General features: G+C 44.6%; 1 protein-coding gene across 5 annotated transcripts in view; it reads right to left on the bottom strand.

The window, feature by feature from the left end:
• Nucleotides 1–10,081: 10,081 nt before the first annotated feature.
• ppil2 (peptidylprolyl isomerase (cyclophilin)-like 2) overlaps nt 10,082–13,374 on the bottom strand; it is a 22,408-nt gene continuing 19,115 nt past the window's right edge. Inside the window, exons 17-21 of one of the 5 annotated variants that reach the window (XM_034595988.1) lie at nt 12,733–12,805; nt 12,522–12,584; nt 11,619–11,761; nt 10,327–10,506; nt 10,082–10,296 (exon numbers count right to left, since the gene is read on the bottom strand). In XM_034595988.1, coding sequence (XP_034451879.1) covers nt 10,233–10,296; nt 10,327–10,506; nt 11,619–11,761; nt 12,522–12,584; nt 12,733–12,805 — 523 coding nt within the window. In that variant the 3' untranslated portion in view covers nt 10,082–10,232. Of the gene's footprint in view, nt 10,507–11,618; nt 11,762–12,521; nt 12,585–12,732; nt 12,806–13,374 lie in introns of all 5 variants that reach the window. The other 4 variants (XM_034595990.1, XM_034595991.1, XM_034595992.1 and 1 more) reach the window with 4 other exon arrangements.

Below are 13,374 nucleotides of genomic sequence, written 5' to 3'. Positions count from 1 at the left end.
CGAGCAGACGGACGACAGATGTAGATACTTGCTGCTGAACACGGTTTACTTCGTGTAGTTTCCTTGTGACACCGGCTGCCGCCGTGTGGAGCGCCGTGTGGAGCGCCGTGTGGAGCGCCGTGTGGAGCGCCGTGTGGAGCGCCGTGGCTCCGACGTCGATCTGAGGCTCCGCAGGGAGAAGACTGTTCTTAGGACTGTTCAGCTGCAGTGTGAGCTCTGACGCATGTTGTATTTATAATGGCTATATGTCGTGCCTGTTTTATTATTATTATTATTTTTTTTTTCCTAAATTTTAAAACAAAAATACTCTCTGCTTTTTATTTGACTACATTGCTTTGCATTCTGTATTAGTGAAGCCATGTCACATGTCTGTTTTCACTCTAATGTAAACTATCAGATATCACAATAAATTTTCAATGGCATTAAGTTGTGTTTGTCAAATATTTCACATTTTTATGGAGTTTTCAGAGGGATGTGAATTTTGAAAACAATAATACAAACCTAATAATAAATATGGTTGAAATTAGGCTGTTTTTAAATGTGCGTGGTTAGAACCATAAAACAGGATGTTACAGTTTGAAAAACAGGAACAGGTGTGAAGCTGTGGTCGTAGTGATGAAACGAACGGTGACCGTTGACCAGAGGCTGAACCGGAGTTATTATTACAGAAGAAGAAGAAGAAGAAGAAGAAGAAGAAGTGCAGAAACATGAGATTCACTCGGTGCCTCAGTCTCTCAGAGCGTCGGGTGATTACTGTAAAACTCAGGAGTCGAGTCGCTCGTCGACTGCAGCCTCGCTTCCTCTTCACCAACGGTTGACTGCTGAAAATAATGTTACAGTGTCAAAGTTATATATTATATTATCTTATTATTATTATTATTATAGACCGGGCCTTTGCTTTAAAAGAAATCATCCTGGTGCCAACATGACACCCGAGCCCTTCAGGGCCACGCAGCTCTCACGTGTTTGTCAGGTACGAATAAAGTTGAACAAAGTCTCAAGTGTCTCAAATCCAGATGAAAAGCAAACTGGTGTTTTTCTCCCACCTGATGAAGATGTTGCTCAGACCAGTGTGAAGACCGGACGAGTCTCAGTCTGTTCTCACTCTGATGAACCTGCAGCTTCAAGAGAAACATGAATATTCATTTATGTTCTGAGAGAAGAACTCGTCAGTGTGTGTTTGTGTGTCTGTGTGTGTGTGAGAATAAAGGAATAAAGACACTCGGGGGTCAACAAGCACAAATACAAAAGCCTTTCATTATAATCGAGCTGCTAATTCCTCAGTCCGTGTGTCTGTGGAACTTTTATCTCTCAAACCGTTCGTTCCATCGACTTCACACTTTGTACGAATGTGACGATGAAACATCTGCAAATAAAGATAAATAAAAAAACTGCCATCACCGGAGAGGCTGCAGCTCGGCCAATCAGACGTGTGATTAGAGTGTGATGGTCTGGCGTTGCCATGGCAGTAGATGATCTGAACCCACACAGCTTCGTGTTTCACGGCCTTGAGCTGGTTGGCCGGTCCTCAAGCATCTGTCGGGTTTATCTGCTCGTCTCTTAAAGCTACGACGTGAAACGATGAATACATGAACAGCATCGTTTGTTCTCTCTGATCTCAGCTGTTCGCTCAGACTGGACCTATGAAATGAACAGAACGAGTTTTAGTGACGTTCAGTGGATCAGCGAGTCGTCCGTGGTCGTTCACTGAGGCTGACGGTCACAGAGATGTTACAGCGACAACAGAACCGACAGAAAAGAGAGAGATGATCCAGTTATTCACAAACCGTCCGACTGTGATGGCCTCACACAGTTATTACTTTAGCTTTATACTGAGATGATGTATAAAGGCAGACGTTTAATCCCCAATCAGTGATAATGACAAACAACCGGCTCATATCGATGATTTCATGCTCGTCACACACTGAAGACTGAAGAACAGGAAACTGGTCGATATGATCCAGTAGAAAACTTTGTGCTTTTCTCTGATTAAAGACTTTCACATGGTGGGAGAGATGTTTTTACGTCACCGTGCAGACGACGGTTAGAGGAAAATGAAAATGACCACAAACAAAGAGATATAAAAAACTAAACACGAAGTGACTCAAGGAGACGAGAAAACAGAAAATGAACCACAGAGAGAAAGAAAAACAAAACACAAACCGACCACAAGGCGACAAAATGAAGAGAAAGACACACAATTATGAGAAAAAGACACAAAATGAAGACATAAAACAAACCACAAAACAGCTTCTGTGTGTGTGTGTGTGTGTGTCTCTGTGTGTGTGTGTGTGTGTCTCTGTGTGTGTGTGTATCTCACACTGGGATGGGTGATGTCATGATCCAGGCCTCCAGTCGTTGGATGATCATATCCTCTCACACTTCATCAGACAGGTCCTGTGTGTTTGAGACAGGAAGGAGACAGACAAGGATAAACACAAGTGTGTGTGTGTGTGTGTGTGTGTGTGTGTGTGTGTGTGTGTGTGCGTTCACTTCAGTCCACACACATTGTTTGTGACCTTTAACTCGTCACATCATCTTTGAGTCTAAATTAAAACTCAGACAGACTTGATCATGTTCAAGAGGCCAAAAACGAAGTGATTTGACCTTTGACATTTGACCTTTGACCTTCTGATGGATCATTCGTGCCAGATGGGACCAGATTCCCTGAAGATGTTCCTGAGATACAAGAAACACATGAAGGTCAAAGTGAATCAGCACAGGACTCGTAGTGGAGTCGTGTTGTTCTGTGGTAGAAGCAGTTTTAATACTTTTAATACTCTTAACTACTTTATTCTGATCATATAGACACATAGAGTCTAGAGAGGAGGAGTCACAGTCCAGAGAAGAGGAGTCACAGTCCAGATAGGAGGAGTCACAGGAGTCACAGTCCAGAGAAGGAGGAGTCACAGGAGTCACAGTCCAGAGAAGGAGGAGTCACAGTCCAGAGAGGAGGGGTCACAGGAGTCACATTCCAGAGAGGAGGAGTCACAGTCCAGAGAAGGAGGAGTCACAGTCCAGATAGGAGGAGTCACAGGAGTCACAGTCCAGAGAAGGAGACTTTCAACGAGTCTGGGTGTGAGTTTGCTTTTAGAGATTCTGATCTGAAACAGGAAGTGACCTTCACTGACTTGTTGCTCTGTCACCATCATCTTCTCTGTTTTCTTTTCCAGCCCCGTCCTCCCTCCCTCCCTCCTCCCTCCCTCTCCTCCCTCCTCCCTCCCTCCCTCCCTCCTCCTCCTCCCTCCTCCCTCCTCCTCCTCCCTCCTCCCCCCTCCTCGCTCAGATGGAAGTGAAGCCTGAACTGGAAGCTTCCTCGATGCTGCAGCTATTTCAGGAGTCCTGATGTCATCTGAGGGAGGAGCTGGTCATCATGAGGGTGAGTCACAGACAGAGAGGAGGAGAGGAGGAGAGGGAGGAGAGGAGGAGAGGGAGGAGAGGGAGGAGAGGAGGAGAGGGAGGAGAGGGAGGAGAGGAGGAGAGGAGGAGAGGGAGGAGACGGGGGGGGGGGGATCACAGCATCAAAACAGCAGCTTCTCTCTTTGTTGAAATGGTCAGTGAACATGATATAAGGTTATATAAATGAAAAAAGTTGTGATTTGTTATTTTTTTGCTTTCATTTACCTCCAATATTTTATGATAAAAGCTATTTGCGATTTTCTTTAATGTTAAGATTTTTTTTATTTTTCTTCACACAATCACAGATTTTCCTGGAAAATCGTTCTGGGAAAGAAACAGGAAAATCTTATTAAAATATCAGGAAACAAATTGAATACATTTATTAACAGTTTAAACCGTTTTTTACAAACATCTGTGGAGACAAACAAGTTTTTGTGCAGATTCTTTTGTTTCCAGTTGTTTCTGATCCGACGTGTTGTTTCCATCAGATTCTCTGAAACTGATGCAGAGAAACAGGAACTGAGGGAGATGTTGTTTTTCTCTTGTCTCCCTGAGTGATGTCATCCTCCTTCAGACTCTGCCCACACGAAGTCGTGGCAGCGCTCAGCATCCCCTGTCGCCATGGCTACAGCTCTGCATCTGCTGCACCCCCCCCCCTCTCCCGAAACCGCCGGGCAGCGAGGTCAGCGAGTGCGACTGACAGGCGCTGCGTCCAATGAGAGGGGAGGAGAGTGATGTCACCACAGAGATCTGCTGACGCACCAGCTTCAGGAGACGGACGCTCACGTGAGCCGTCGTCTCTCCGGAGGAGACAGGTGAGAGGACGTCAGCTGAGGGAAATCTGATTTGAGAGCTGAAATCACCACCAGGGGCTCGTCACGGGGGGGGAGGAGTCAGGGCGGAGTTTGGATCATAGCTGGAAAGTGGTTTGAAAATATCCCAGGACTGGAAAAACATGTTTTAATATAATGATGTATGTTGTTTTATGGACAAAACAAACATGAAACTGACGTCTTTACTGGCTGAGAGGCTCTACGACGACTTGAACCAGTGAAGATGTGGGAGGGGACAAAGAATCTGAACATCACGTGACCACAACAGGAGAACATGGAATCCAGTGGATGCTGGTGATGCAATCACACGACAGGAGACGTCTCAGAAACCACGACGTGCACGTGGGGAAGTTTCCATTTGCTTTCTTGTGCCTCGTCTTTTGTCTCTTTTTGATTTCCCTGCTGCTTCATGATCCTCTGGTCTCCTGGAGTCGGACGTGTCTGGAACTTTACGTTTGAAGCATCTACAGACGTACATTTCTTTGTTTCCTGTGTTCTCTCTCTTCCTGTTTGTCTGTGGGCGTGGCGATCCCCCTGGCTCCTCCTCCTCCTAATTGCATCAGCGAATCATCTCACTTGTCTGTCTCACGTCTTCAGATCGTTAAGTGTTTTTAACGAACTTTGATCCCAAACGTCTCGTGTCTGCTCAACATCTCCAGGTTCCTTCTTCTCCTGCTTCAGTCACAACTTCACTGTGAAGTCTCTGGATCTGAAAACAATCATCAGTCAAAATGTTTTCACACACGAAGCATCAGGACCTTTTATAGAGTCAAATTCATGAGGAGGAGGAGGAGGAGGAAGAGGAGGAGGAGGAGGAGGAGGAAGAGGAGGAGCGCTGGAACAAATAGGAGAGTAATTTAAGTTCATCTTCAGAGACAAGCGGCTGGTGAAGCTGCTTCTCTCTGACTCAGCTCGTTCCATCAGAGACGTCCAGAAAAGTCCAATTACAGACGATCAATTTTACAATAACTTGTTATCAGGAAGCTGTTGAACCATAATGATTTACTTTAAATAAACCAACTCCACTAACTATCCACTAATTCAGTTCCTGTTGTGAACGTGTGTGTGTGTGATGTTGTGTTTCTCTTGTCCTGTGTTGATACTTCAGAATTATTCCTCATCCTTAGCAAGAGGTTCTCCAACTCTTCTACAATATTCTGCCACTTTTCATAGTTTGTGTGCAGAGTGAAGTTATTAAACTTTGTGTTCATCCTACCTGGTTCATCTGCACTGAAGATTTCATAGTTTTTCTTCACTTTTCACCTGTGGTTCGAGTTTTGAGTTGAATGATTCACTGAACCGTCGAACAAACTGATGACCCAAATTCACAAATCTTCAAACATATATATATATATGTATAGTTTGCCCATATAAGAAATAATATATAATTTTGCTATTTGGGACATTTTTCCTTGATAAAAAACAATTAAGCCGAACTCCCCATTCGGCTTCATGGACCCGATGGTCTGTGATTCTACTTTAATCCCTCTCATGAAAAGCTTTTATCACAAATATAACTTCATATTAGCAGAATTAATACAGCGTTTGTGTCGTAATCAGATTAGGAAACTCAGTTAAAAGCTTTCGGCTGCGTCTGCAAACACTCAGGACGAGCACGTAATCCACAGGAGTGAGTGTGCGGGAGCTGTTCGGATCGGGGAGAGTTCCTGTGGCTTCACCAACTCTCCGCGGACTGTGGAACATCATAAATGTTTCAGATTAAAAAGCTCCGGCTCCGACAAACCCTCTGGCCTCGGCGCGGGGCGGAGGAAGGGAGCGTCACGGACTCCCTTCCCTTCCAGGACGGCTGATTCATTTCCCGTCTTAACAAGTAACGAGTGATCTCCATTACTCTCACAGCAACCTCAGTGAAACGCTCTCTGCGTACGAGAGAGGACACACGGAAACAGGCCTGAAGACGAGTGGACAGTTTGTCCCTCGGGGGGGCCATGAGACTGAAGGGTGGACGTTAGCTTCAGCTCTGGAGGGAACAGCTCAGTGTGCAGAGCGATGATGTCATTCACAGTTTAGAGAATAACAATGAGTTATAACGGCCGTTTGAGCTTCTACTCAACACAAAGTCTTTGTTTGTTTTGTCAGATTTGACGATGGACACGTTTCTCTTCAGGACTTCAAACAGACAGTGTGTGACTTTGGCCTCTAGGGGTCTCTCAGTCCAAAAATAACAAATGACGCAAGCTGTGTCCCAGTTTAAGCCCCGCCCCCCTTTGGAGGACGCAGAGGATCTCCGTGATTGGCGTCACTTGCGTCGTTACCTCTCCGACGATGGCTCGTCACCGAAGCCCAATGGATTCTGGGATAGGTTGACCTCAGAAGGATCTACCCTTTAGAGACATCGTTTCTCTGGGATGGAGGAAGGTGATGTTTGGTGATGATGAGGAGGAGACGGGTTGTAGTGGCAGGAGGAAGATCATTAATCCTGATGGGAACACGCGTCTCTAACAAAGTTCACGTCAAAGCTTCTGCTGGTTGTGGAGACGATTCGTCCACACGGGACTCGCACACGTCTGAAGAAAACTTCACATCGATCCGTTCATCAGCTGTCGATATATCTCAGTGGATCAGCTGAGAGACGCCATCACGAACAATATAAATATTCATTATGACATTAGAAGAAAGAGGATTGATTCTGAGTCCCTGTCTCTGAAGAGTGGTTCTCAAAGACTTCAAACTAAGACCTGGAAATACAAAACGTGAGACCTGGAGTGGAGATGATGATGAAGTGCAGAGACTCACATTATGGATTGATTCACTTGGCTCAGAGATCGCTGCTCTTTCTTTATTGGAGCTCGGAGGAGTTTGTTGGACGACTTCATCACGAGCGAGTCGTCCACTTGTTCCTTTACGAGATGAAAGTGGATCCAAGCAGACGCAGTCGTTCTGAGGCCTCGAGGTGAAGTGTGGTGATGCAGCCTTCATCTCCACAAGCGTCTTATCTGGAAAACTAACATCTCATCGTCTTCACATGTTTCAGGGGGTTTGAGGACGACACAGGACGAGAGGACGCAACATACACACACACACACACGTTTACTATATAATATAACAAGACAACACAACTTTACAAACACACACGTTTAAAACAAGAACTGAATTAGTTATATGAATAAATTAAATTGACGTAAATCCACTGTGCATGATTCTAATGAACTGTGTTTTGCTAACAGCTGTTCTGAGTATTAAAGTTAACTGTCGCTCTGAAACTAGACGTCACCTAGAAAACAAATTCTTTAAAACACAAACTTAAGTCTTGATTAGTCGGAGTTTGGCAGAAACCCCAGCAACACTTTAACGGTTGTTCTCTTGCTCGGCGCTGAACTGTCCAACAAACATAAAGCAAATGTCCTCGTAAAGTCCTGAGACACTGACAGAAATACAGGAGGCTCATAATTACAAGTGTCCTCGTGAGGAGAATTAACTGAGACCGGAGCGAGGACAAACTTTTACAAAACAGCGTCAGGACAGTTATTTCAGGTCGGACACTAAAACCTGTGTCTGGAAAACAGCCAACGGAACATTTCATCAGTCTGTGTTTCAGAAAACAGTTTGAATTACAGCAGTGAAGCTGCAGGACAAGAACCAGAGGCTCAGATGAGAAACAAGGATTATCACCTTGGATGAAGTATGAAGTATTAATTAAAAACGTTTCTGTCGTTCTTACAGTTTGGAGATGAATTCAGTTAATGTGAAGGAATTTCTTCATTTGATACCAATATTCAGTTTGACTCAGTAATGACCTGATGAGCATTCAGAGGTCAAAGGTCACAGTGATCTCACAAACCGTCTTTATTATCCTGAACAGCAGCTTCACATTTCATAAGGTTTGATAACATCGTTTGAGAATTGCACAAATTTTCACTGCCAATTTTAACAGATGTATTTAATATATATTTAAAACACGTACACACATTTTGTTTTACATGTATATATATTACACTATACCCTAAAAATTCATATCTGCCAGGATCTAATTCAAACATTTATCCAAACAATTTAGTCAAACATATAAACTACTCGATAGATACTTTATTGATCCCGGGGGAAATAAAGTAAAACCTATAAAACCTTTTCAATACCTTTAAGTATCTGTATATTCCAAGTCTGTTGTATTGAACTACACTGAACTGTGCAGTTACACCTAATGACACCGTGTCTGGACATGATGTGAGCGACTCCATGTCTGAAGTTACAGTGACCTCGTGACCCCCCCAGTTTCTAATCACACGTCCAATTCTTTCAAGAACCACAGAACTCAATTATTCATTGACTTAGGAACTTCAGTGTCGAGGCGTCGGCTGGAATTCATCGTCTGGCTCAGAGCTGACGGGACAAAACCGATGAGTCACTGCTGCTCGTCCTCAGGACTCGTGTGTGAAGAGGAGAATCGTGTAGCTCAGGTTCTGGAGTCTTCATCGTGTAGCTCAGGTTCTGGAGTCTTCATCGTGTAGCTCAGGTTCTGGAGTCTTCATCGTGTAGCTCAGGTTCTGGAGTCTTCATCGTGTAGCTCAGGTTCTGGAGTCTTCATCGTGTAGCTCAGGTTCTGGAGTCTTCATCGTGTAGCTCAGGTTCTGGAGTCTTCATCGTGTAGCTCAGGTTCTGGAGTCTTCATCGTTCACCTCTGGACTTCACACGGCTTCACCTCACTCAGGCAGCGGAGACGCTCGGGGGTGAAAAGACTCAAACCCAGACAACTGCTGCAGAGAGCAGTTTAAAAATAAGACTCAAGAGGAGAAGCATTAGAGACCGAACCAGGCAGCTGATGAATTATGGATAATGTGACACAAGGGGGCGATCGGGGGGGGGGGGGGGGGAGCAGCGAGGACCTGAACAGGAACCATCCCAGTTAAACTTCTGCTTCACAACCAGCAGCTGCAGATTTGACTCTCGGGCCCTGAAAGGTTTCACGTTCGCTCGGGGAAACGATTCCACTGGAAACTGATGTTTTTTCGAGGAACCAGAGTTCGTTTGAAATGTTGAAGCCGTTTTAGATCTTAATGACGCTCGAGGGTCGGAAACTTCAAACTGCAACACAGAGACACGGGTTCTTACAATATGACTGTGATCATTAAATTACAACTTTAATCTTGTTAATTATGACTTTAATCTTGTAATATTGAGACTTTTGTCTTGTTAAGAAACAACTTCAATCTCCTATTACGATTTTATGTTCATGTTACTTCTTAATGCTCATTAAATTATGACTTTTATCTTGTTAATATTGCAACTTTATTCTTGTTGAGGTCACAACTTTATTTTCATAATAACACGACTTGATTCTCATTAAATTACAACTTTATTCCTGAAGGCTCATATTTATTTAATATGTACCTCACACTCTTTTCACTTTTCAGGGTTTTAGTCGGATGAGGAGAATCTGAATGTCCTGAAATAACCAGACGTCCTCTGCGGACATGAAGTGGCCGAGCTCCAGATGAATCTTTAATGTGTGGGCCACCTTGACTTCAAGCTTTACCTGGAGCTTTCTGTGAGGCAGCGGGCTGAAGGACTCACATCCATTAACAGAGCTGGGAGCTGCGCTGGCATCCTTCTTCCCCAGAGAGTAAAACCTCCTCTCTCTCTCTCCACCGCCCCCCCCTGGTGTTTATCATGCAACACTGATAAGATCGTCCTGCACCACGTTGATTAAACTGCCCACAACCAAACAGATCCATCACATGGTTTCAGCATTGATCAGATGCTCCTCGTGATAAGATGAAGTTCTTCTTACTGAGCAGTGTCTGCTCTTAATAACTGTTGAAATCTTTCTACACAAACACACGGAGTTAAAACAACACACAGGATGCGAACAAATACAAGTTAACACACCATCTTTGAAAAACGTAACTTTAATCGAAACTTTCACAGGACACCAGAACTGAGAAATGATGAACAATAATAAAAATGCAGATGTGAATGAGATTATTTCTGCCGACATTTAGGTTCACCAGTAAAAATACAGAACAGCTGAACGTGTCGCTGCTACCAGGAGCTGAAGTCTCCCAGACTGGACTTCCCTTTGGACTTCTTGGCTGCGGACGCTCCGCTGGTGGACGCTCCGCTGGTAGAGGGCCCCCTGGTGGACGCTCCGCTGGTGGACGCTCCGCTGGTAGAGGGCCCCCTGGTGGACGCTCCGCTGGTGGACGCTCCGCTGGTGGAGGGCCCCCTGGTGGAGGGCCCCCTGGTGGACGCTCCGCTGGTGGACGCTCCGCTGGTGGAGGGTCCGCTCTCATCTTCAGCTGCCGGACGTTTTACTCTGAAAGAGCAGAACCAGAAGATCAACACACCAAGGACGTTGGTAGGTCGAGGATATTTCTAATCTAATGTTCACATTTAAACTGTTCTTTGATAAACACGTTGTTTACCAGAATCTCAGCTTCTTTATTTAGTCAAATAAAAGTCTGACGAAATTCTCACACTATGAGATGATGGATTGACTGAATGAATAAGTTTTATTTAATATTTCAACGCACAGACTGTAAATAACGATAACAACACGTTTCCACTTCCTCCCAACATCCAGAAATGACGCCAAAAACATCCCAGATATGAACAAGCTACAACAAGCGATGGGTAAAGAGGAAGAAGAACGTCACTAACTCCTGCTTCTCCACCGACTGCTGCTCAAACACAAAACATGTTTCTTGTGTTTAAGCTGAAAGGTCATTTCTTTCATCCTGAAAACTTATGAGATCATTGTTAAGAACTGAAACGCCTCAATGTGCCATTTCTACATTTAACAGTTTGTTAAAACGGACGGACTGTTATCTGAAAGCATTAGTACTGACGTGCTCTTCAAAGAACTGAATATAAAGACGATGTGACAGCAGCAACAAGACAAGAAGATCTCATTCTGAAGATAAAACCTTTTCCAACACAAACCATTTCTACCATAAAACCATAAACCATCATAAAAACCCTGCATGGCTGAGTTTAATAAAGCCAAAGAACAGAGATCTGAAGTGTTTATCTCTTTATGGCGTCAGACAAACATGAACTATCCTCTAAAAACACAAAACAAATAAAATGTCCCTGAATTATCCCCATGAGGAAAAAAGGTAATCTTCTCTATAATTGACAATTTGGAACATCAGGCCTCGGCTCCTTCTGCGTTACTATAATGTTTAATCATCTGTTTCCTTCCCTTTATCCAACCTCCTGCTGTGAGAGAACACTCAGAGCAGGTGAGGACCAAAGAAACTTCTGACATCAAGTCAACGATCTTTAAACTTCCAGCTGCTTTTATACGAACACGTGGACGTCACAGCGACACTCACACATGAGTCACTTCTACAGCAGAGTGTGTGTGTGTGTGTGTGTGTGTGTGTGTGTGTGTGTGTGTGTGTGTGTGTGTGTGTGTGCTCTTACACTTTGGAAGGGTTGATGTATTTCCCCACACCCTCTTTGAAGGTCTTTTGCGCCTGCCGCTCCTTGGTTTTCTTCAGGGAGACGCTGGCCTGCTCCTTCTCATCCTCCTGCCTCTGCAGCTCCTTCGCTCGTTCTGCTGCGATCTGAAGAACACACATGTCAGAGGACACACATGTCAGAGGACACGCACGTCAGAGGACACGCATGTCAGAGGACACGCACGTCAGAGGACACACACGTCAGAGGACACACATGTCAGAGGACACGCACATCAGAGGACACGCATGTCAGAGGACACGCACGTCAGGACTTCACTCTGAGCTCTTTCAATGTACAGGTGGGACATTAAGATCCGGGTGTGTTCATAGGACAATGGAGGAAAAGTCCTTCACTGACACAGAAATCAGATGAACTGATTCTCTGATAACGATTCACAGCAACACTAAAGAAAAAGACCTCAGAGTTCACGTGTCATTAACACAGTTCTCACTGAGGAGCTTGTCTCTGGCTCTTCAGTCTGTGAACATGAGAGCAACTTTCCCTTCAGCGCACGTGAGCCTGTTATGACACAGATTTAATCAATTCTGTGGGAAACTGCTAATTTAGTGAACAAATAATAATAACCTGGATCTGCTCATTTATTCGGATCGGGACCAAAATGTAATGGGTTCTTCTTTGGGTCATTCCCCCCCGCACCCAAATATCCACTAACTAGTGAACGAATGCTAACAACAACAACACCCTCACGAATGTAATCGACGATTTCCGGATGAAATCCAGGACGTTCAGTGAGTCACTGCTCAAACTCACTGATACACACACACATTCAGCAGATGTGGCTTCTGCTCTGGATGAATTCCATCATTAATTCAGAAGTGTTCATGTATGTGAAGAGACACCAACCTGAGCATCGGCCTCTTCATACGGGTCCACGAACACCGTCGCACTTATGAGCTTGATCTCCGACTGGAACACAGAGGCAGAGACATGTGGAAGCTGACGAGCAAACGCTGAGAGGACGAGTGAATATAAAAGAAGTGTCACGTCACTGTGACTGAGTCTTGTCCTCTCAGCTCCTGTTAATGTTCCTCATGTAAACATCAGGGCCTCTTACCTTTGGTTTGTCTGATTTGGGATCACTCTCCACGTTCTCCATGGCCGTGAGGGCCTCAAACCCCCCGACGACCCTGCAAAGACAAAACAGAACATCAATTCATTTTCTACACATGGAGGTGAGCACAGGAGAGACCCAGGTCCCCCCCCCCCCCACACAGATCAAACAAGGGCAGAATAAGATTTGATCATATTTTACTGAATCCAAATCCAGAATCAAATCCACTTATCAAATCTGAATCCTTTCAGATCCCCCACGGAATCTCATTAAGTAGCTTTAAGCAACTAAAACTGTAAATCAGAAACACAGCGGTTTTTAAATGGTGGTTAATCAAGATTCTTCAGATTCTTCAAGATTATTTCCGTTAAACTAATTCATTTTCACCACCTGTGGCCACGACCTGAAAATGAGTGACAGATGATATTGATATGAATGTTAATTGATTAATTACTGAACCCAGCCGCTTCTTGATCCATGTAACTGAGCCCCTGGTTCAGGACCAGGAGCCTAATGAGCTCAGACTCGTCAGCGGATCGTTACCACAGTTCAGCTGCGGTCGGGTGATGCAACACGCCGATGTGGTTTTGAGGCAGGCGGCGGCGGCGAGGAGCTCGTGAACCAACAGGCTTAAGTTTCAGTGGA

Source organism: Hippoglossus hippoglossus, chromosome 9, assembly GCF_009819705.1.
Source record: "Hippoglossus hippoglossus isolate fHipHip1 chromosome 9, fHipHip1.pri, whole genome shotgun sequence".
Taxonomy (NCBI): Eukaryota; Metazoa; Chordata; class Actinopteri; order Pleuronectiformes; family Pleuronectidae; genus Hippoglossus; species Hippoglossus hippoglossus.
Note: the sequence above shows the minus strand (reverse complement) of the source record. Positions and strands in the feature narration are given on the sequence as shown.